Raw genomic sequence first — 24571 nt, 5'->3', positions numbered from 1 at the left:
CTTACAAATCTTGATACTAAATTTATATAAAATGTTCTTTCCTTAGATGTTCGATGTTAGATATGTCAAAAAACGATTCGAACCTCTAATTTTTTATCCAATTGTATGTTCAACACAGTGTATTCGTGTGCAGTGATGAGCAGAATAACGCCTGCTCGACGGTAGACCTCGAAGAATGGAAAAGGCCACGGTCCGAATCTACCGGAGCCGACTCCGACTCTGTCTACATGCACGGGAACCTCTGTGTGGATCCCCAGCGGAGAAAAAAGCCGGTGAGTTATATATAAAATTGGCATAATAATCTAGTATATTATTATACTATTTTTTATTATATATGTTTACATATTTGCAAAATACTTTATATTATAATTATATTTTCTTGGGTAATGGACGGCTAACAGATCGATTAAACTATTTTGGATTTATATTAAATTCCAATAAGCTATGCAGGGAACGTAAACATTAGCAGGTGTAGACCTCTAACAGCACCGCATTTAGGATTATTTTTTCGTTTGGCCAAAAGTGTATTTTATAAAATACTAAATTTATATTTTAATTTTGCAACAATGCGACACAAACAACCTGAATATTTTAAGTTGATATCCGACAATAGAAACCATTTATACAGGAACAAAAAAAACAAGAAATTATTTTTTATTTTAAAAGCGGTCAACAAAGTTTATATACAAAGTGTTTTCACAACATATAAGTTTTATTTATAATTATTGTTATAGTTATTTGTACGATTTCAAAAAGGTTTAATATTGCAAAACAGTTTTTTAAAAAAATAAGATTCAAAATAATTCATAATTCGTTTCAGTTAGACGTAAATATATGGCAGAAATCGAGATCTCGGTTACTTTTAAACATTATTCTGATGAACTGGATAATATGTCACTGTCATCAACGTTTATAAAAAGAGGTTCAAAATGGATTTCAATTATATTTTAGCAGCAACATTTCTTTTTCAATTTTTTCTTGAACATGTAAAATGCAGTTCTTCCTTATTTCTGAAATAATTGATACAATCAAATTATAAAACAGCTCCATGGCATCTAAAAATTTTCATTTTTAATATTTGCTCAAATGAGTTCTATGTGAGTTAACTCACAGTGATAAGTAGTAAGTCTAATTACCGCTTTATTCTGGGTTTTTGCCATTTTATAAATTACGTATTTATCATAAAATTTTTATATTTTTTTACGATTGAAAGAAGCTGTACTTTAAGCATATTATGTTGATCAAATTTTATATTTTTGTATCGGAATCAATTCTAGATATTGCTTTTTTTAGATATAGTTGTTGGTATTTTCTCCTTTTAACGAGAATGGTACGTTGCGTTGTCAAAAACAATATCCCTTAATGATAATCACCAGACTTATTCGATATAAATTCCAAGAGGACATTTGGAACAAACCCATTTTAGCTGCTTATATGACAAATAATCTTTTATCTTTTCCTAAAAACGTATTTTTTTGAGTTTTGAAATATGTAGAATGTAATAAATAACTTGAAGGATTTTTTAATCCCGTTGTTAATCTATCCAAAAAAACTTGTTTAGGTAATTTGACTCTAGTGTCTACCCCATATTTTAGATTTTGTATGCCCACCGTTTACCCGTGTCTCATCCAGATAATACATTTTTCGCTTCTCTTCTTTATAAGTCCTTATCTGTTGAAGATATTTTCGTCGCCACAACACAATGTCTTCTCTTTCTAATAAAAGGGCGTTGCTTCCCCTGCGTTGATATTGAAAATTATTTTTTTAATAATTTATAAAATGTGATTTGCGTCAAATTTGGCAAATCAGGATCATCGTCACCTTCTTTAAAATTTTTCAACCATGGGTATTTCGTTTCTCATAAAAAAATTCTTCAATCACCGTAAATACACTTCGATCACAAACTTCAACTTTACTTGCCACTTTTTTTACAATATCCCCAACCACTAACCTGAGATTTTCTATTATTTTATAAAATTAAATATATTTCAAATTATTTCTTTGACTTCAGCGCTAAGAAAACATCTTGTAGTTCGTTTTCGGGAAGGAATCGATGTATTTTCAACTAACTCATCAGCAAAATCAGTGTGCAACATTTTTGTTTGCAACAACAGTAATCACGTATACAGTTTGAAGTCGTTACACAGATAAAAATAAATACGTGAGTAGTTTTAAAATGCATAACAAATAGTTATTACTAGTTTAATATTAAGAGCATAAACATAAATTGTCATTCCATAACCATCAAAAAGACAAAAACATTACTAAAAATCCATTTAAAATGCAAAACTTCAATACCAAAATAGTAAATCTGGTCCGAGCCTGTATTAGTTGCCGACGACGTCGAGTAGCAATTTTGCCAATAAAATCTTCTTCTTCAAGTGACATCTTCGTTCCGAAGGTTGGCGATGATCAGGGCTATACGTATTTTCGAAACTGCTGACCGAAACAATTCGTTGCTGCTACAGGTATACCATTCCCGTAGATTCCTTAGCCAGGAGTTTCGTCTTCTTCCTATGGACCTTTTTCCTGCTATTTTCCCTTGCATAATTATTCGAAGCAGTTCATATCTTTCGCCTCTTGTAATGTGTCCCAAATATTGCAGTTTTCGTTTTTTGATCGTAAATATGACTTTCTTTTCTTTATTCATTCTTCTCAAGACCTCGACATTTGTGACTCTCTCGGTCCATGATATTCTCAGGATTTTGCGATACATCCACAGTTCAAATGCCTCTTATTTTTTGGTATCAATCTTTTTTAACATCCATCACTCCATTCCGTAGAACAGCACAGAAATTACGTAACGTCTCATCAGGCGAAGTTTAATTTCAAGGCTTAAGTCTCTTCCGCAGAACACTCTCTTCATTTTAGTGAATATGGATCTGGCTTTTTCTATTCTTATTTTGATTTCCGCTGAGCTATCGTTGTCTACATTTATATAAGTGCCTTAATATTTGTATTTGTTAACTCAATCGATAATTTCATTGTGTAAATATAAATTTTGGACATTTTGTGTTGATTTCGATATTACCATAAATTTAGTTTTCTTTATGTTCAAGGATAGTCCATATTCTTCTCTGCAGTCTGCTATCTTATTCACCAATGTCTGTAGCTCTTCAAGTGGTTCTGCGATCAGAACGGTGTCGTCGGCAAATCTCAGATTGTTTAATCTAACACCATTTATTTTAAAACCTACGGATTGCTCAGAGAGTGTTCTATTCCTTACGTTTTCGGAATAGAGATTAAACAGGGTTGGTGACAGTATACACCCTTGTCTCACACCTCGCTTTATTTCAATTTCTTCAGTGGTATTATTCTCTACTCTCACTACTGCTTTCTGATTGTAGTACATATTTGCCATTAGTCGGATGTCTCGTTTGTCTAAAATCTTTTCTGTCAGGAGTCTGATAGAATATTAGCCAATAAAATAGAGATGGTTATTTCGTTTAGTTTTTAAATATTCTCGGACAATCCTTACTTGAATAATCTTTTAAATTACTTATTAATTTAATTATTATGATAATTTTTTCACTAACTATGTATTTAGTGATTTCAATAATTTATATACTATGTAATAAAAACTAATAATCGAGAAAAGAGAAAAATTGGTTAAGTAATTTTAATAATATACTGTTACTATCGAAACGAGTAGGTAAATTTTGAACTAAAATTTTGAAATTTTGAGTTAAAATTTTATCGTTTTTTAACCGCTCTGCATCGCGTATTGAAATTTAGTAAATATTTGGAAATCTTCCGATACCAAGTTGAGATGTTACATACAAAGATGTATTTGCAAAAAAAAATGAAAAGTAAATATATACACTATTAAATAATTAATTTGAAATATATACTAACAACATACAAAATCTTTCCTTAAATAAGCAAAAGCAAAAACGCCCCTTTAAAGAACTAAAGCATATGACACGCAAGCTAGAAAGTAAATTATTGCATATTGAAAGTAAACTTAATATACATTAGCCTAGAAATATTTAGTCAAGGCTCATAAGATGCTAAAGGGAATCAAGAAAAGATCTCTTATTAAATTATGGATTTGAGCAAAAGAACTAAAGCATAGCTAGTTATAGGTTAGTGTATTCGAATCTGATGCCAGCAAGCAAGCAAGCAATTTAATTAAACCCAGCCTGTGAGAAATGTTCACCCCTAAGAATTACGTTCGGGTGTAACAATTCATTGGAGCGAGGTGTATTAACTCGAGTAAAAACAGGAGTCACTCCACCGCGCTCGAATGCTCCAGACCATCCCTTTCCCCCCTATAGCACTCTGATGCGCGATAGGGGCACAACTATCAGCCAAATGCTCTTCATGTGGAGATCCTGGGTAATAGAACCCCAACATGGTTTCCTAACCGAATTCAAAACTCAGGACAGCGCATTGTCGCTATATTCCTGTTATCTTAATGTGGCTTATCTGCGAACTAAAATTGCTTACTTGGGCCTCAAGTCTCCGCTCTGAGCTAGGCTCAGTTCGGCGACTTGGTGCTCAAGGGGTTGGGCCCTACATGCCCGTGTTTTTAGTGGTTTTTGTTAATATTTTTTTGTGGCTTGCGCCGGTTTTTGTTAGTAGTTTTTTGATTTTTTTGGTGGCCGAAGCCGTTTTTTTGTTGTTTTTTGGATTTTTTTTTGTAGGATGCCTGAAACATAAAATCAGAATTAGTGCATATTTATATAATAAATTATCTACATAAAATTTACTGGGTCCACGCTGTACGTTGCGATTGTCCACAAGGGTTATGAGCTACGAACTATCTTCATTGTGCGTTGTTGTTGTTTTTTGAAGTGTTTTCTCTCTGGTGTTTTGTTTTCTCTCTGGTGTGATTGTTGATTTTCTCTCTAGTATTATGATTTTATTCTACTATTTGTTGTTTGGGTCTTTTGTGCTTCCATCTGTGGAAAGCGTCATACCTCAATATCTCTCGCAATATGTGGTTGGGGTGGTTCTCTATCTCCGCGAACTTTGTCCTAGCTTTTTCTTTCATTGTGTCGGTCACTCTGATTTGTTGTAGTTCTCTAAAGAGAAATCTTTCTGCTACGTATCTCGGTACGTTGACTGCTTCTCTTAGGCTGTTGTTATGTGCCGCTTGTATTTTCTTTTTTGATGTATTGCATATGTGTCCCCATGCAAGAGATGCATATGTTAGTATAGGAAGAATTATACAATTTATTAATCTTATTTTTGTTTTCAATCTAAGTTTGCTTTTTCTTCCTGCTAGGCCTCTTATTGATGCTCTTGCCATGTTGGCTTTTTGTACTGTAGCTTCTACATGTTTGCTAAATGTTAAGCCTTTGTCCATGATTACTCCGAGGTATTTTGCTTCACTTTTCCACTCGATAGGATTGTCTTGCACAGTTACCTGTTCTTCTGGTTGTTGGTGCCTCTTTTTGAAAAGTACAGCCTGTGTCTTTTCGGAGTTTATAGCGATTTTCCATTTTAAACTCCATTCTTCTATGTCATCTAGCGCTGTTTGTAAGTTGTTTACCGCTATGTCTACATTTCTGTGTTTGGCCGCTATCGCTGTGTCGTCGGCATAGAGGCTTAGTAGTGTACCTGGTGTTCTAGGTATGTCTGCTGTGTATATCGTATACAGTAGAGGTGACAGTACCGCTCCCTGTGGCACTCCAGCCTCCGGGTTCCCGAGTTCGGATAGGACTTGTCCTATCCGGACTCTGAAACTACGATTGCTTAAGTACGAAGAGATTAGTCTTGTCATTGCTCCGCTGTAGCCGTATCGTCTCATTTTGTAGATAAGTCCTTTATGCCAGACTCTGTCGAAAGCTTTGCTTACATCTAGGAAGACAGCTCCTGTGAATTGTTTGTCATTAAATCCAGCTGCTATGTACTCTGTTAATCTGAGTACCTGTAGCTCACTGGAGTGTTCTGATCTAAAACCGAATTGGGCTTCGGGTATTATATCTAATCTGTCTGTTTCAGCTTGGAGTCTGACGAGTATTATTCTCTCTACAATCTTGCTGATTGCAGGTAGTAAGCTTATTGGCCTGTAGTTTTGCGGGAATGTGCTGTTTTTTCCGGGCTTTGGTAACATTATGACATGAGCCTCTTTCCATCTGTTTGGGAATTTCTTGAATCTTAGCATCGCGTTCATAATATTTGTTAGATATACTATGGCTCTCGCTGGTAAGTATTTTAGAGCCCTGTTCGTTATTTGATCAGGACCAGGTGCTTTTTTCGGCGAGCTATTTTTAATTAGCTCGTTTATCTCCTCCGGTGATGTAGGAGGGATGATTTCGTTCGGGTTTTCGGGTCTTCCTCTTTGTCTTTCGACTTCTTCTATGAAGTCGATGTCCTCATCTAGGTGGTAATTTAATGTACACTCTCTTTCGAGAGTACTCCTCATTACTTCTGCTTTTTCCTCTGTGGTGTAGACTATTCCGTTTTCTCCATGTAATGGAGGGATTTGCTTTCTGTCGTTTCTCAGTATTCTCTGGAGCCTCCAAATATTTTGCATATTTGGTCCTTGCTCCTCCATGTCTCTTATGTGGTTTTCCCAGCTTTCACTACGGTGTTGTTGTAGTGCTGTTTTGACCTCTCTGTTTAGCCTATTTGCTCTATTTTTGTCTGCCTGGTTCCTTGTCCTTCTCGCTGTCTGCTTTGCTCTGTTCTTTTCCCTTATTAAGTCTTTTATTGCTTGTGGTATATCCTTAAATCTTCCCGTGTGCATTTCTACTTCCTCTTCTGTAGTGCTGTTTCTGAGTGCTTGTTGGATGATGTTTTCCAACTCTAGGACTCTGTCTTCTATTTCTCGTGGGTTGTCTATCACTGGAACTATGTTAATTCCAGTGCTCACGAGTCTTTTAAAGTTTGTCCACTTTGTTTTCTTTTTAACTCTTTTGATTGTACTTTCTTCTTCCCACGTTCCTAGTTCTAATAGGATGGGGTTGTGGTCCGTTGTGCCTTCGTTTAATGTTTGTATTTCTGTTTGTAGTCCTAGGTTTCTTGCTACTACAATGTCTATGTGTGTAGGAAGTCCGTTTCCTGGGTAATGCGTTGGGTCTGTGGGACCCATTGCCATAACGTCGTCATTATTTTCTATGTATGTGTTTAGTAGTCTTCCGTTTCTGTTCGTAGCTCTGTCGTTCCAGTTTGGGGATCTTGCGTTTAGGTCTCCTATTATGATTGAGGGTTCGTTGTTTAGGAACATATTTAAGTCGTCTTCAATCAGTAGGTCTTGTGGTCTTACGTAGGCGGAGGTAATTCTGACTTCTCCTTGCCTCATTTGTACTCTTATTGTTGTTGCTTGCATAGTATTTAGTTGTGGTGTTAGAATTCTGATGTGACCTATGCCTTTTTTCACTAATATTGCTGTGCCACCTGATCTTGCTGTGTTGTCGTTCCTGTATATGTCGTAGCCTGGAAACTTGATGTTGATGTTGTTCGTGAGCTTTGTTTCCTGTATTGCCACGACGTCCATTTCATATCTATTGACCAGTTCGTCCAGTATATTCTGGTTGGTCCTTATGCCTCCTGGGTTCCAGGAGCCTATCCTCAAGTATCCCCTGTTTGCTTGCACTAGTTCAGTGCTAGCTTTATATCTGCAATCGCCTCGTGGACAATTCTAGTGACCAGTTCCTTAACTGAGTTCACTAGGCCGTCTTGCTGTTGTTTCGAGATCAAGATGGTGTTCTCGGTATTTTGCGCTTTTGCTGCCTGTGCGTAGGAAGGTCCGCTTGATGTTTGTTGCGGCCCTTTTTGCGGGGCTTGTTGTCTCTGTGGTTGTTTTCTTCCCCAGGTTGGGCATCTGGGGCATCCTCTGAAGTTTGCCGGGTGTTGACCCTGGCAGTTGGCACATTTTGCCTTTTGTTCTCGGGGCATTTGGCAGTTTCTTGTGGAGTGATTTTCTCCGCATCGTACGCATCGAGGTGTCTTAAAACACGCTCTCTGCGCGTGGTGGTACCCCTGGCAGTTGAAACACTGCGTGGGCCCAGTTGCTTTTCTGAGGTCTTCGATGTGAACCTTCATATGCATCAGATTAGTAATGCGCCTGGCTTTTTCCACGTCCTCCTTCTCCAGTGTCAGCACAAACATTGGTAGATTTCTTTTATCACTCTTTCTGGAAATCATATTCTTTATTGATTCACATTCGATATCATACTCTTCTTTGAGAGTATTGAACATTTCTGTAACGTCTGTGTTTGGAGGTAGTCCTCTTAAAACCATTCTTGGTTTTATGTCTTCCTCTAGTGGGAAGGCAATCCACTGTATAGGTGTTTTTTGACTATACTCCTCTATGATTTTTACCATAGACCTATAATCTTCTGGATTTTTCGCTTGTATTAACGTTTCTCGTCCGCTTCTAGATAGTCTATTCGACGTTATCACCTTCTTTTTCTGAGCAATGTCTAGTATTGCTCCTGTCTGGCTGACGCTCTGTAATTTAATTACAGGCGGCTTTGGTTTCCACGTTGGTTTATCTTGTTTCGTGGTTTGTTCTCCGTCGGTTTCCATTGCTTGTGCTTGGCATGGAGTCGGAGGGCGTGGTGTAGCGCGCGCATCTCTTTCCTGATGACACCCTAGTTCTGTTGCACTAGGGGTCGCTAGTGGAGGGAAGTCTTCCTTCACGGCCTTCTTCTTGCTGTTTTTGGGTTCTTCTGGTTGTTTTCCCTTTTTTGTATTTTCTATGGTTGTTTTTGTCTTTGGGATTGTTCCCGTGGACTTTTCTGCGGTTGCTTTTGTCTTTGGGATTGTTCCCGTAGACTTTTCCGGTTTTGACGCCTTTTTGGCTTGGGTTTCCCAGGTATCTTCTTTGCTGCTCTCTTTTGAGACCGTTTCTGTTGTCTTCTTGGTTTTTTTATTTTCTTTTCCATTGCTAAGTTCTTGGAACTTTGAGTCAATGTGGCCAATTATTGTTTTTTGCGAGGTTACTATCGTATCCTGCAGTTCTTCAATTTTCTGTTTTAGTGCTGCTATTTCGGCGTCCTTTTCTTTCAATATCATCTTCATCTTTGCCAGTGCGGACTTTTCGTCCTCACTGCTCCTCTGTCTCATCCTTTTTGTAGTGGCTCGTTATTCGAGTGGTACGTCGTCGTCAGTGGAGTACATTTCTTTTTCGCGGTTTCCCTCCGCGCGGTCTTTTGTTCGTTTTTTCTTGGTCTTGGGGCGTTTAAAGTCCCCTTCGTGTATGTCCTCGGTGGGGAGATCTTCAAAGATCTCGTAATTTGTGTCCTGGTCTTCTAGGAGGGCATCATAGATATTATAGTTGAGTTTATACCTCGAACTATAACCATTGGGGCTTGGAGTGGCCTTTCGGCATGGTGGGGATCGTGACCGATCCATAATCGCGTGGGGTGGAAGTCCTAATCTTTGGAGGAAAGCTTATTTTTTTGACCGTCTGACCCGTTGTCAGCACGGCTTCTGGGTGCCACCCAGTACCTTTACTCGGAAGTTCACGCTCTAGGCAGAACTAGAGTGGGATCCGCTTGAATTTCTTACCTCCCTGACCTTGGGGCCGTGTCTGCCAGGTGTAATTTCTAAAATATTACACCTCACAGTGTCATCCCAATCGTAGTACAGGAAGTTTTCCGACGGGCTAAGCCCGTTTACTTTTTCACTTGCCTATGCCTTGATTTTGGCCTCCGTGAAGATTCGATTAATACAAATCTCCCCGGTTCAGCTTTGTCTCGGCATAGGCTTTTGCCTCTAGTGGCCTCGGCCGCGGCTAACGCAAGTCTCTGCTCTACCGTGCTTACATTCACGGCACAGACTGATAAGTCCGGCTTCGACTCAACGCTGCAGCTCCTCGGCGGTCTTCAGGTGTCGCTTCTACTGCACGTCCGTACTGTTCAGCGGCTGACGCTGAACTTATCTGATGCCACATGATATGGATTCAAGTCCCACTACAAACAGAAAACTAAAAAGTACCTCCCAAGGTCACCAATGATAAACCATAAGGTAGCAATTTACTTATTGTAGCTCCCATATCTTTATACCTGAAGAAGATATTATCTTCTTCAGCTCGTAATTAACGTAAAAATATCGGTCCCGTATTTGCATTTAACACTTAATGGCGTACACCACAGATATATGAAGATAGGGAAAAGATTTATATAAGATAATAAGATATAATATAGTAAGAAGATGAAGAAGAAAAAAAGAATATAAAACAATATTGAATTCAATAGAATTAATATTTGCAAGTACAATAATCAGCAACAACCATTTCCTCCTATGAGTATATGACTGCGAAACAAGCCGATATAGATAATATTCTGGCTGATATTTATCAGATTTAAATATATGGATAATACAAGCTTTACTAAATACTGATAATACTGAACAAAAAAGATAAAAAATATCTTTTTTGTTCAGTAATATTGACATTAGTTTGTTGTAATTATTTTCTAAGTAGCTTATTTAGTTCGGTTGATTCGTCTGATTCGGTTTATTTATGTCCCAACCTATTGATACAACCTAGCTCCATCTGTTTTGATAATTTAATTATCTCCATATCAAACAATTTCCATCCCCATCTATTTTACACCGACTGGTAAACAGGAGCTTCTAACAGTAATTCAAACAGCACCGGACTTATATTTCACACTCATGAAGTGAATACACTGACAGCTTCCGTTTATATACACAGGCAGCTGTTAGTTCATTTTCTAAATGTTCCAGATAATTCTATATTGTAATATTAACTGGACATATATGTTGCTATCGACTTTAATATTTTTAGAAACTGCAATTTAGCTCCAATATTAGATAAAATAAAATAAAATTATCTAAAAAAATTGTCAATTTTGCATGAACTAAAATGTATAGCATGTAGTGCAAAATAATAATTATAATTAAATAACTGAATGAAGTTAATTTTTTATATATTCCAAATAATTTTTTTCAGTTTGTTACCTGTTATTTGTTGCCAATCGTTAATTCAACCAGTTTACCACCTACAAAATTTTCTTTAGTCTTACATTCATTATTTTTTTATTATTATATCACTTACTCTTTCAATTTTATTTTGTTCTATTTTATTTATATTAATAAACATAGTTTTTATATTTTTAATAAATCTCTTTTTTAAGAACTTTTACGTGATACAGTCATGATACGAAGTGTCATCCTGAATATGACATCTAACAAGGTGTACATCATACGCAAAATATAAAACTCAGAACAATACCCAAAGCTAAATACATGACTTCTTCTCCTTCTTATATATCTTTTGCATACGTAATCTTAAAATTTAATCGGTTGCTTGATTACTCTCCCCCTGTTACTCATGGCTGGAGCCAAATCAACTACTCCTTGATTATCTTCGTTATATGTCTGCCTGTTTCAGTCACTGGCATTATTATTCACCACATCATCTCTGCCATGTTTTCGCCGACATTCATTTCTTGAGTGTTTTAAATGTAGACGGTTTCTTCGAATCAAATTTTCATTTTCTTTTTCTACTATGTAAGATCTATACGAGTTTTCAATTTTGAATATAATTATGCCCGGTAACCAGGATGATCTCTCTTTTATTACTACATTGTCATAATTTTGAAATCCATTTCTGCTCGATATTGTTCAGCCATAATACTGCGTATACAATTTTCTTATTTCGTTCTTTATCATAGTCAATGTTCTCTGGTTCCAGCAGTTTTTCTTCGATTGGAAAATGTTGTTCGTAATCTTCGGCTTTATAAAAGCTGAAATGGTGATTTATCTGCTCCTGATACTGGCGTGTTTGACAGAGATTGCACTGCCATTATGTCAGACCGTTTGACAGAGACTAACGTGGAAAATTTAAAATTCCACTCTTTTGCAAAGTTTCTACATTAGTGAGTAATAAGGCATATTATATGAAACTGCCACTGCAGTGAACCGCTATGAAACCTCCGCCATAAAATTAGACACCGCTTGGAAACTGTGTTTTACAATCTGTGAAACAGATTGTAAAAAATCTTAGATCTTAATAAAAAAAATTAACGGTTATTACAAATAATATTAACAACATTTATCAACAAACCTTACAGGTTGGGCGACAGTTGTAAGAAGTTCAAAGAAATACCAAATGTGTATATACCAAATAAAAATTTTTATATTATCAATCTCAGCGAAGCAAAAAGATTAAGAATATTTTTCTGTGTTTTAATAAATACCAGGGGAAATTGAAATGCTACAAGGTTGAATGGTAATGGCACAATAAAGAGAACAAAATAGTTAAAATAGGCACATAGAACTAATAAACTATTGTTCCGGAAATACTTTTACGAACCAGGCAATGACTTGGACATAGAATCAGTAGCAAAGACACAGATAGATAGATAAATAATTACAAAGACTGTGAGCAACAAGTGAAAAGGAAAAAAAAAGAACCCATAAAAATGCAGCCAGTAACGTGCTTGAACATAAACAGTAAATATTTAAAAGCCACATCCAAAAAAAGGTTATAGTTTATTCGTCTTCCGGGTTTGGACCGTGTCATTTGTGAGTGACCCAAAAGTGGGTTCATCTCGACGTTTCGCTACAATTGTATGTAGCTTCTTCAGGAGAACAAAAAAGAAAAAAGAAACAAAAGACAGGAAGATGGGTAGTTAGCAACGGTAACTCAGTTACTCAACGCAACCAGAGGCGAATACTAACTACCAAGATGGGCATTTGGTCACAGTAACTCAACTACTCAACGCAGCCAGAGGTGAAAACCAAATGCCAGGACAGGGATTCACGTCCAACAGCTCAGAACACTAACGCGTCGAGAGGCAGGGAGTGAATCCGACGATTACTCCGCTACCGCTCTATTTATAGTCGCGGTGACCTGTCGTGTCGGGACGTATCGGCACACTCCGTGGCGCGAACGTCAAGAAGCGCGCGCTGGCCAATCATGTGGCTGCATTGTGGTAGCGGGACCGGACGGCGGCTCTAGACTGGGATTCCAGATGGGAGACAAGTAGTATCCTTCCTCTCGATTGATATTATGTGGATTTTTTCGGATCTCTAGAGATTCGCGGATTTTCCTGGAATAAAAGAAGGGGCTCTTAGAAATAATATGGGTTTTTTCGAACAATATGGAATGACCGGTTTCTTGGCAGTGTTCTGCAACTGCAGAATGGGAGAAAAGACCTGATCGAATGCATCTTTGATGCTCTTGAATCCGAGTTTTGACGGAACGACCAGTCTCGCCAATATACACTTGTCCACATGAACAAGGAATAGAATAGACACCACAGGAAGATAGGGGCGGTAATGGGTCCTTAGGAGAGGGTAGATATTGTGAGATTTTCTTGGGTGGTCGAAAAGTAGTCCTGATACCTTCTTTGCGAAGAATTTTGCCAATCCTATCAGTGACACTTCGAATATACGGAAGAAAAGCCACAGGAGTATTACCCGAAGATTCTGAATTTGTCGTCCTAGGGTGTAAAGGGGGATGTAGATGTCGGTGTGTAATATTTTGAATTGTGGACTTGGAGTAACCGTTGGCGACAAGGGTTTTTTGCAGATGGCCAAGTTCTTCTCTAAGGTTGTCAGGTTCAGAAATCGAAATGGCCCGATGGATGAGAGAGTTGATCACAGAATTCTTTTGGGCAGGATGGTGGTGTGATGAAGCATGTAGGTAACGATTCGTGTGGGTCTTTTTTCTATAAACAGAGTGACCCAATCGGCCATTGGGCTTGGAGGTGACTAACACATCGAGAAAGGGAAGGGACCGATTATTTTCTACTTCCATTGTGAATTTTATACTCGGATGTTGTGAGTTAAGATGATCTAGGAAGGGAGAAAGGGTATGTTGACCATGGGGCCAGATGATAAATGTATCATCAATGTAGCGGAACCAGACTTTTGGTTTTAAGGGGTAAGATTCTAGGGCTAAAGACTCAAAGGCTTCCATGAAAATGTCAGCAATGACAGGGGAAAGGGGAGAACCCATTGGTGTTCCAGATATTTGTTTGTAGAAATTGCCTCCAAAAGAAAAATATGTTGAAAGGAGGCATTTTTCCGCAAGATCTGCCAAAACCAAAGACTTGTTATCATTGGTCAAGTGATCTCGCAGAACAACTAGAGAGTCATGTATGGGGATATTGGTAAATAGGGATGATACATCGAAACTGACGAGAATGTCTTGGCTAAAAAAAAGGTTGTGCTATGATATGGCCACAATAACAGAGTAGTTCCAAATCCCAAAGAATGAATATTAGCAACATGAAATGTCAGAGGTCTTAATGGCACAAAAGTTGAATTTGTTAAAGAATTAAAAAAAAACAAATAGAGGTACTAGGTATTCTTCTTCTTAGAGTGCCGTCTCTCTACGGAGGTTGGCAATTATAATGGCTATTTTTATTTTTAAACTTGCTGCTCAATCACGTAGATTCTTCAACCATGAGTTTTGCCTTCAGCCAACAGATCTTCTTTCTTAAATCTTTCCCTGTATTATGAGTCTCAAAATTTCATATTTTGGTCCCCTCATCACGTGGCAGAAGAACTAATCACCACTATACAAACCAGTTTTCTGGTTTGTATAGTGGTGATTAGTTCTGTTTCTTTACCAACCCTCTCCAGTACTTCTTTATTTGTAATTCTATCAGTCCATAATATTTTTAGGACTCTAGAGGAGTCCTAAAAATAGGAATATAGGGTATAACCAGAGTTCGAAAGCCTCGATTCTTTTTAAATTGCATATTTTTTTTAATGTCCAAGTCTCAGCCCACATAATAATATTGAAAATATATAACAGCGAATGGTATATAGTCTGATCTCCGAATTTAGATTTTTGCACATTAGGAGTGGCTTTATTCGTATAAATGCCGATCTGGGAATCTCTATTCGCCTGTGTATTTCTGCGTATGATCATTGGTTTCATTAATCAAAGTTTCCAATTACTGATATTTTTCTATCACGTTACCATTGATTGTCAATAGGTGATGTATATTTTGTGGCCTTTTTGTATGTAATTAGCATGTACTTCGTTTTTTTAGCGTTTATAGTAATTCCCTTCTCAGCACTATTCATACTTAAGCTTTCGACAAGATGTTGTAGATCTTCTATACCTACTCGTTGCTATGATCACAGTGTCGTCTGCATATCGTAAGTTGTTAATTAATTTTCCATTAACGGCAACTCCTGCTTAAATATTATTTAGCGTGTTTTGGAAAATTTCTTCAGAATATAAGTTAAACAAGTCGCGATAAAACACATCCCTGTCTAACTCCTCTACAGATCTTCATTTCTTCTGAGTGTTGCCCATTAATTTGAACTACGGCACTTTGGTTCCAATATAATGTTTTCACTATATTTATGATTTTACTGTCAATGGGCTTGTTCATAAGTATTGATATTAGTTTTTTATGTCTTACTTTATCGAAAGCTTTTTCGTAGTTAACAAAGCACAAATTTAGATCAACGTTTACACCCGACATCGCTGAATCAGTATGTTGATGGCAGATAGTCCTTCTCGAGTACCCATTCTATTTCGGAACCCGAACTGCGTTTCGCTAATATCCTTGTCTAGCCTTTCGTATATTCTCTTGTGTATTACTTTTAGCAGTACTTTTAAAGTATGACTCAGTGTTTGATAATCAGAGCACTCTTTTGCTGCTTGTGTTTTAGGGATGGTTATAAATGCTGACTTCAGCCACTCTTTTGGTATTATTCCCGTATCGTACGCCGTGTTAAATAAATCTGCTAGTACTTCCAAGTTATCCTATTCCACTAGTTTTAACAGTTCTACTGGTATTTCATTTAATCCTGCTGCCTTATTGTCTTTAGAGTTTTTGATAGCATCTTTGATTTTATCTATCGTGATCTTCTGTCTCTCTTAAGGATTTAATTCTTGTATTTTCTGCATTTCACCTCTTTCATCTTGGAAAAGTTCTATAACGTACTTCTCCCATCGTCTTAATTTTTCTAGTAAATCTATTAGTAGTACTCCTTTTTTGTCTTTTATGTGGCCTTGCTGTCTATTTCGAGCCATTCCAGTCACTGCTCTTATTTTTTTGTGCATATTTCTCATATCATATTTTGTTTCTAGTTCTTCTATCCTTTTATAGTGTTTCATTAAATAGATTATCTCAGCTGTTTTGATTTTTTCCTTAATTATTCGTTGTATTTCTTTATAGATCTGTAGATGCCTTTACATTTTATGTAACAATAAAACACTGAAAACTTTGTTTTCAAAACTTCCACATTTATTGTTACATAAAATGAATTTCCATCAAGTAACGATCGAATCCATCAAGCCTTTACATTTCCTTCTTTCTTCCATCTGTAATAGTATTTCTTCTGTCATCCACTGTTTTTTAGCCTCTGACCTATGTTGTATCAAACTTTCTTGAGCTGATTTCAGTTATGTGTTTTTCATATTATACCACTTTTTATTTACATGCATAATTTGTTTGTTGTCAGCTGGTATTTTTTGCATATTAACATTCACATTATTTTTTAATTTGTTTTTTATTTCTTCGTTTTTCATTCTTACATTAATTTTTGGTTGTTGTTTTCTGAGTTCAATTCTTTTTAATTTTATTTTCACGTCAGCAACTGACGGATTTTGGTCTGAGTTAACATCTGAGTTAACATCTGCTCCAAGATAAGTTTTAACTGAGGTTATAGAGTTTTTATATCTGCTATTTACGAGTATAAAGTCTATCTGGTGTCTGACAATGTGGTTTTCTGTATGTGAAGGAGACGTCCATGTATATAGTCTTCTCTTAGAAAGCCGAAACTAAGTATTGGCAATTACCATATTCTTTTCTTTGCAGAATTCTATGAGCCTTATTTCTCTCTTGTTTCTAGTTCCTAATCGGAACTGTCCAACTATATTTTCAACTGAACCTACTTAAATTTTTGCATTAGAGTCTCCTAAAATATAAGTAATATCTTTAGATTTTGTTAACTTGATTGTATTGTGCAATTCTAAATAAAACTTTTCGATCTCATCTTCGGTCTTATCAGCTGTGGGAGCATATACTTCGATTATATTAATATTACAGTTCCGTGCTTGAATTTTTATCATTATTATTCTTTCTGAAATTTGAATCACACCTAGCACTGATTTTCTAATAGTGTTGCTTATGATGAAAGCTACTTTGTATCGATGATCAGTTTTGTCTCCTCCAGTGTAATAAATATTGTAGGTATTTATTGATATCTCTCCATTTCCTGACCATTGTACTTCGCTATCCCCAAGTATAGTTAGCCTCTCTTTCTCTTTAATAATATGATGTAATTTTTCAGGCTGATATTTACTTCTTACATTCCAGGTAGCTTTTTGTCTCACTTTCTTTCTTCTACCAATTTCTCAGACTCAGGACAACAGAGTGTCCTTCCACTTACTAGCTCATCCGCCCTAAGTCGTTGGCCAGTAAATGGGGGATTGCTGATCCCGGCACTAGGTACTAGGTACTATAACAGAGATCAAACAGATAAGAAAAGCACAGAGATTTTAAAAAATTGGCCTCGTTAGCAGTGGAGTGTCACAAAGCGAAAGGACAAAATAAGGTGTAGGCTACTTAACAAACAGTAAACTAATAAAGAATATTAAAGATTGGAAATGCATTTCTTAAATAATTCTAAAGATAAGACTGGTATGTGACCACCTGCGTATAACGACCGACTCTGAATTCTCGCTCATTAGAAATGCAAATTCCCAATCTTTTATACCTCTTTATACCAAAAATTCGCTTAACCGACTGCAAGCACCCATCATCGGAATTTCCTAGTACTCATTAGTGATAACAACACCCCCAATAAAGGATAATGAAATTCGATCAATCTTAAGAAATATAAATAAAAAATAAATTGCTTAGTGATCGTTTGTGACGCGGATCCATAAAATTTATTTCTCAAACTTTTAAAATCTGGTTTTAACATTTGCAAGACTCAAGTGATCATATTGCTAAAAAAACAGAAGGGGTCAGAAATTTGTTTCAAAAAAGTGGTAACGCTGATAAAAAAAGAAATATTTCTAAAACCAAGCTGTGGATTAAGCTATTTTCAATTGCTTTTTAAATGCACGAAACATGAATTTGCTAATATCCGGACCTAGAATTTTAGAATGCCAAAACCCTAGAAGTTGTGCAATGCCTAGGATTAAGTGACTTCAAGGCATAAAATGGTTGGTTAGAAAAATATCGTCGTTAACACGATATTACTTTCAAGACAATATGTGGCAAATCCACTAACATTGACATCGAAATCGTTAAATCTTCGAATAAAAAGCTGTTCGCTATTATAAAGGATAACCCGAGACGAGTCTCTATGATCGTGCATTGCAAACAAGAAGAGATGCATTAAAAAATGAGAAGCGTATTGTAAAAAAAACTGCAAACCAACGAATTACAGCGTTGTTCTGTGCAAATTTGAATGATGAAAAGGAGGAACCACTTATCATAGGCAAAAGCAAAAATGTTTTAAGGGGGCACACATCGACAAAAAGGCATGGACGACAATAGACATTATGACGACATGGCTATACAAATTTAACACGAAGATGAGGAAGCAAAAGGGAAAAGTAGTATTGTTATTGTAAGATTGCACTGAATAATGGTATTAACTTATTTTTCTTTCATCTAATACTACCTCACATTATGGGTTACAGTAGCTTGGCGTACTTTGTCGCCAATAACAATAAAAAAAATGCTTTGGATAAAAGCAGAGACCACATACACGATTATTTCCCACCATTAAAGACATATCTGGATTGATAGTGATATAGCTTCAGAAAATGGAGAACTGACCATCTAGTAGTCTTACCCTTATGAGGATGCTATACTAAAACTACTAGCATTACCTTACGAATTACGAATTTAATTTTACGTATATAATTTTCTTTTTTTTTTTCATCACTCTATTAAATTATTTGTTTATAAAATATTATCTATACCCTACACTGTACGTCATGTCTATTCTATTTTTATAGATATATTTTTAGGTTAGTTTAACATAAACCAGAAGAATAGAACTCGTACCAAAACAAATCTGTGTCAGTTGTCGGACCTCATTCATCTCATTATTATGAAAATTTTGGTTATCAGAAAATTGCACAGGAAAAGGAGAACCGAAAATGAGTTTATTCAATAGCCCTGTAGGATAGGAGTTCTCTTGTAGTATAGATCTCAACTTTTTTAGTCCAACAGACATTGACACAGAACACATCAGAGCTACCACAATCTAAAATAACGTATGGTTGCCTACCCTATATTCCAGTTCTCACACCTAAGCTATTGAACATTTTCAAAAATGTTAGTGGCTTAAAAATTACAACTAAGAATGTGAAAACGGTATCGAAGTTGTACACAAAGACAAAGGATCCTTTCACAATACAGGAGTCGTCGAATGTTGTTTATTCTATACCGTGTGCCAATTGTGAAAACGTGTACATCGGAGAATCATCTCGTAATTTTCACAATAGAGTAATATCACATCGCAGCGACATAAAAACCAAAAAGATAAACGCATGCGCGCTCACAGAACATGCATTAATTTTAAAACATGAATTTAATTTCGATGATTCCTGTATTTTGGCAAAAGAAAAAAACCATACAAAACGTGTTTTCTTGGAAATGTGTTTCATAAAATCTAATACGTCTTGTATAAACAAAAAGTCAGACATAGATAAATTGAGCAACATTTATTGTTACTTACTGACTAAACATCAAAAATAAAATAAAGATTTACTTTTACATATACACACCATAATACACCTGTATACAAAACGTGTTGCATACTATCAAGACAGGTTTAATATTATTTCCATTAATATAATAGCAAGAACTCCTAATTACCTTTTAAACCACACTATTTTTGTTTTGTTTTTTTTTCTGTTCTCTATGGATCAGTCAAAACACACCATTAAAAGATGTCACAAACAACATGTTAACTATTCAACAAAATTTTAAAATGTATTTTGTCCAATATTTTAAATGTTATATTCTATATGTGTGTTTTCAATGTTGAGTGTCGTAGCTTTACACAGATAATCTCAACGACTAGTAAGTTGTAATGACAATTTGAGATATGTTGTAAATATTTACACTTTCTTCTAATTACAGTGTCTTGAAGAAGGAATAAAGGAATTCCGAAAGCTCGACCAAAAGTCAAAAGAGTGTTTCTGTAACATCCCGGCCAAACCTACTGACTGCATCCCTAATAAACTGCTTTCTTTGTATATATATATATATATATATATATATATATATATATATATATATATATATATATCTTAGAAATCCAGATAATTATGTTTCTAATCTGTAATTTCTTTAAATTATAATATAGTTGAAAACTATTATGTCCCGTTTTAAATTTCACGTGTGTATTTTCCTTCCGCCTGTTGATTTTATATATGATTTTATTCACCATAATATGACATCGAATTGACCTTAACCAATTTTTATTATTATTTGATCCGTATTTAAAAAAGTACGGTTAAAACTAGCATAATATATTTTCCGTAATATTTTTTTATAAATACAAAAGGTGAGAAATTTCTAAACCCCTTAGGTGAGCTAGGAATTAGGTGAGCTAATCACCCCTTCAAGTATTAATAAATGAGCCATTGCAGTATTTAACCCATTATTCCGGCACCGTAGGAGAGAAGGGATGATATTTTATTAATATCCTGTGGGAAAGAGTGTGTAAAGGGAGGTTATGAGTTTAAATGTGACCTGTTTATAGCCAACTGGTCAAGATAAAATGTCCTTTAGCGTGTCAACATAAAACCGCAGAAAATGTTGTTTTGCAGAGTTTTATGTGATATTGACTTCTGATATGTGAAACTTCGATAGTCTCCTTAAAAAATTCTGACGTACCTATTTAATTTTATTTAAACATGTTTATTTTTTTATGTTTTACGTGATTACTGAAGAAAAACTTATGGTAGTCCATCTTTAAAAATATATTTTTTCTGGTCTGGTAGTTCCTTATAAACTTAATAGCAATGTGCTGTGCATACTGATAAATATGTACGTGTACAACACATAATGTATTGTAAAATACAAAGAACTTTATTATTGACAGATGGAATTAAATTATTCCGTGTCTTTCTAATAATCCTTCTACATATATACAATTTTTTTTTTTACAAAAAAATCGCTTTAACCTATTAAAGCGAATTATCGAATCAATAATAGTAAATTACACTTTGCTTAGTAAATTAAAGTCTTTTTAAAGCAAAAGTATGTCATCTATAGTGGTTTTTAGTTTTAAATGTCTTTAAGATTGTTTTACCGTGAGGGGTGAACCACACTCTTCACAAATGGTCGTTCTTATTTTTTAAACAAATTTTCATGAGAAAACTGGGTATTTCCAAGTCGTAAACGGAAAATAATTATTTGCTTTCGTCTGGATATCTCGGGTGGTTGCCATGGTCAAATTTTATTTTTTATCTCCTGAAGCTTTGATGGTGTGGATTTTCATTTAATGTTCCAGTTTTCGAAAAGGTGCTTTATGTAGTAGATTTTTCGATCTATACTTACATATTGGGGTGATATGTGAATACTGTTGTAGCGTATAGGTTCTTTTGTATTTTTGGCGCTGCTTCGTTATGCGCTATTTTAACATGTGATGGGACCCATAGAAACTTGATGTTTATATCTTTAGTATGCAATTTATTTAGTTCTTCATTTATTAGTATAGCTAAAGAATTCTGCCTGTATATTTTACTAATTATTTGTAGTGCTGACATAAAATCTGTCACGATTAATATTTAGTTCATCTAATTTGCATTTGGATAGAGTTCTCCAGAAGGAGGTGCAGGATCGCTTGTTAAATTGCATAGAGTTCTCCTATAAATATAGTTGCAGTATCTAGAATTTTATGTTTGAGAATCTCTGTGCTGTTAATTATTGTCACTCCGACTCCATTTTTAGTTTTAGACGCGTCTGTATAATATACTGTGTAGTCAGAGTGGAAGTTAATTAGATCTGTGAAGTATTGTATAATCAGATTAGGGTTGGTGCTATTTTTTGGACTGCAATTGACTGTGGGAATTTTTATAATCCAAGGTGAAGATAAAGATATATTTTTGTAAATCCGTAAACTAACTTTTCAAAACCAAATTCAGATTTCTGCTTTAATCTGTGCCTTCTAAGAGTTACAGGGCAAACCAGACGTTGATACAGATGTTATGAGAGACATGAGGAATCTAAAATTGCATTTTACAACATACCTCCTCAGCTAAGCAAAAATCCTTAGCGAATTGGTTTCTCGTACGCATAAAGAGTGTACCAGAATAAAAGGAAAAAGACAGTTAAGATTTAATTTGACGTATAGTGCGTCTGTATATCCGCTTATACGTATTTCACCCTAAAAGGGATCATCAGAACGGCAATTCACAGATGCTCTGAACGTGAAAATAAATCTTTTCTGTCTTGAGAAGCAACTCTAACATGGTTTCGTATGGACGCAGATAGCGACATCTAATAATAAATCCGTAAACTGATTTTTCGAAACCAAATTTAGATTTCTGCTTTATCTTGTGCCTTCTAAGAATTGCAAGGCAAAACAGACGTTGATAAAGATGTTATTAGAGACATGAGGAATCTAAAATTGCATTCCACAACATATCTCCTCAACTAAGCAAAAATCCTTAGTGAATTGGTTTCTAGTACTTATAAAGACTATTTATACCGAAATAAAAGGAAAAAGACAGTTAAAATTTGATTTCACGTATAGTGCGTCTGTATATCCGCTTATACGTATTTCACCCTAAACGGGATCATCAGAACGGCTATTCAGAACGTTCAGAGTGTCTGCGTCCATATGAAGCCATGTTAAAGTTGCATCTTAAGACAGGAAAGAGTTATTTGCACGTTCAGAGCGTCTGTGAATAGCCGTTCTGTTGATCCCTTTTAGGGTGAAATACGTATAAGCGGATATACAGACGCACTATATATATAAAAATAAAATCTTAACTGTCTTTTTCCATATATTTTTGTATTGATTTAAGGGTGGAAATTGCATTCAGTTTAGGTTTATTGCATGAAAAATTCCGCGGGAATATGGGAGATTGAACTTTGAAGAGTCATTATTTATGGATATGTCTAAAATGTTATTTATTGGAATTATTTTATTTGTAGTTATGCCAGAAAAAGCGTCATCATCATTACCATCATCAAACTGTATGCGTCCACTGCTGGATATAGGTCTCCCTCAGATCTTTCCATGTGTCTCTGTCTTGTGCGGTTTGCATTCAGTCATTGCTAACACGCTTCAGGTCGTCAGTCCATCTAGTTGTGATTGTTAATGTTTGCGATTCAGAAGTAAGTACAGGCAACACACACTGGTCAAAGATTTTTCTTTTGAGGCATATGGGTAGATCAGATCTAAATACATAGTTCAATTTACCAAACGCTGCCCAGGCTAATCCTATGCGACGTGGGAGATATAAATAAAAGAATAATCCTAGATAATGATAGATAATGCTAATAATGCTAATTACAGTTATACTAGAAGAAGTGGTATATTGATAGGGTTGAATTCATCGAAAATTATAATACGTACTGTCTACTCCTGTTGTTTGTTATTTAAGAACCCGTTACTGTAATTTTGGCTGGATGAGAATTTTCGGAATACAATTAGAATAGATATACGATTAGTTAGTAAGTATCCTGCCCTGTTATTTTTTCAACTTGTTTCCAAACCAATCGTATATTTGTATTACATTTCTACAGCTCTACATTTTTGTACTCTCTTAATAGATCAATATTTTTGCACTTTTTGTATCGTTATCCAAATTGTTTTACTTAACTTAATAGTGGCCTCACAATATACGTATTCCACCAGGGAACTGGCTTGTATTTCTTTAAAAGTTGACACTATCCTATGACTATATTAGCAGCATCCAGTACAAGCTGATTAAAGCTCTTGAGTGTGTCGTCAATCGAGTCTGAAATTATAATCTGATTTATTCTACTGTATAAATCTTTTAATGCTATCTAATCGAGTTGGATAAGCAAAAAAGGTTTGCATATGGAAAGATCAATGGCAGAAGATGTTCCCGTAGCCATATTGAATCTTATTAGAAATCCGTCGTTGAGTAGGCATAGGTTCATAGTGTTAAAAACATTTTATAATATATATTTCCTTTCAGCGTTGTTTTATTTGATCCCCATGTACTGTACTGGCCATTAACTTATCATCCTGTGATTATTCGATATAAGGAAATTTGTTGGAGAAGATTAAGTAATTTATGTTTAATTAGAATTTTGTCTGGTGAAACATGAATACTACAAATATTGAACTTTAGTGGATATACAAGTTTTGCTTTAGTATAATCTTATTTTAGTTTATGATCTTAATCGTATAATAAGTTTTAATATACATCGTATATTTTGGGGGTAAATGTACATTCTCATGTTGAAAATTGTTCAACACTGGAACTTTCAATGTCCACTATTTTTCGTATCTGCAAAGTTAATAGTGTCTTTATTTGTGTGTTTATTTATGTGTTTCTCATTTTTTTAGTATTTAAAATTTGTCACTTTTAGAGTTTTAATATTTTTACTGTTTGTACTGTCATATATGCTGCATTTAAAAACCAGAATTTGCCAATTTATACTGTATATCTTAATATTCACAAACTAAAAATATTAGGTAACGGTGAAATTTTGTGTAA

At 35.3% G+C, this 24571-nt stretch overlaps 1 protein-coding gene across 1 annotated transcript in view; it reads left to right on the top strand.

Moving 5' to 3' along the window:
* The window catches only part of mAChR-A (muscarinic Acetylcholine Receptor, A-type), a 229925-nt gene that overhangs the window by 155141 nt on the left and 50213 nt on the right, over nt 1-24571 (top strand). Inside the window, exon 5 of the mRNA XM_072523255.1 lies at nt 134-272. Coding sequence (XP_072379356.1) covers nt 134-272 — 139 coding nt within the window. The remainder of the gene's footprint in view (nt 1-133; nt 273-24571) is intronic.

This window comes from Diabrotica undecimpunctata, chromosome 2 (genome assembly GCF_040954645.1).
Source record: "Diabrotica undecimpunctata isolate CICGRU chromosome 2, icDiaUnde3, whole genome shotgun sequence".
In the NCBI taxonomy this organism is placed as follows: Eukaryota; Metazoa; Arthropoda; class Insecta; order Coleoptera; family Chrysomelidae; genus Diabrotica; species Diabrotica undecimpunctata.
Note: the sequence above shows the minus strand (reverse complement) of the source record. Positions and strands in the feature narration are given on the sequence as shown.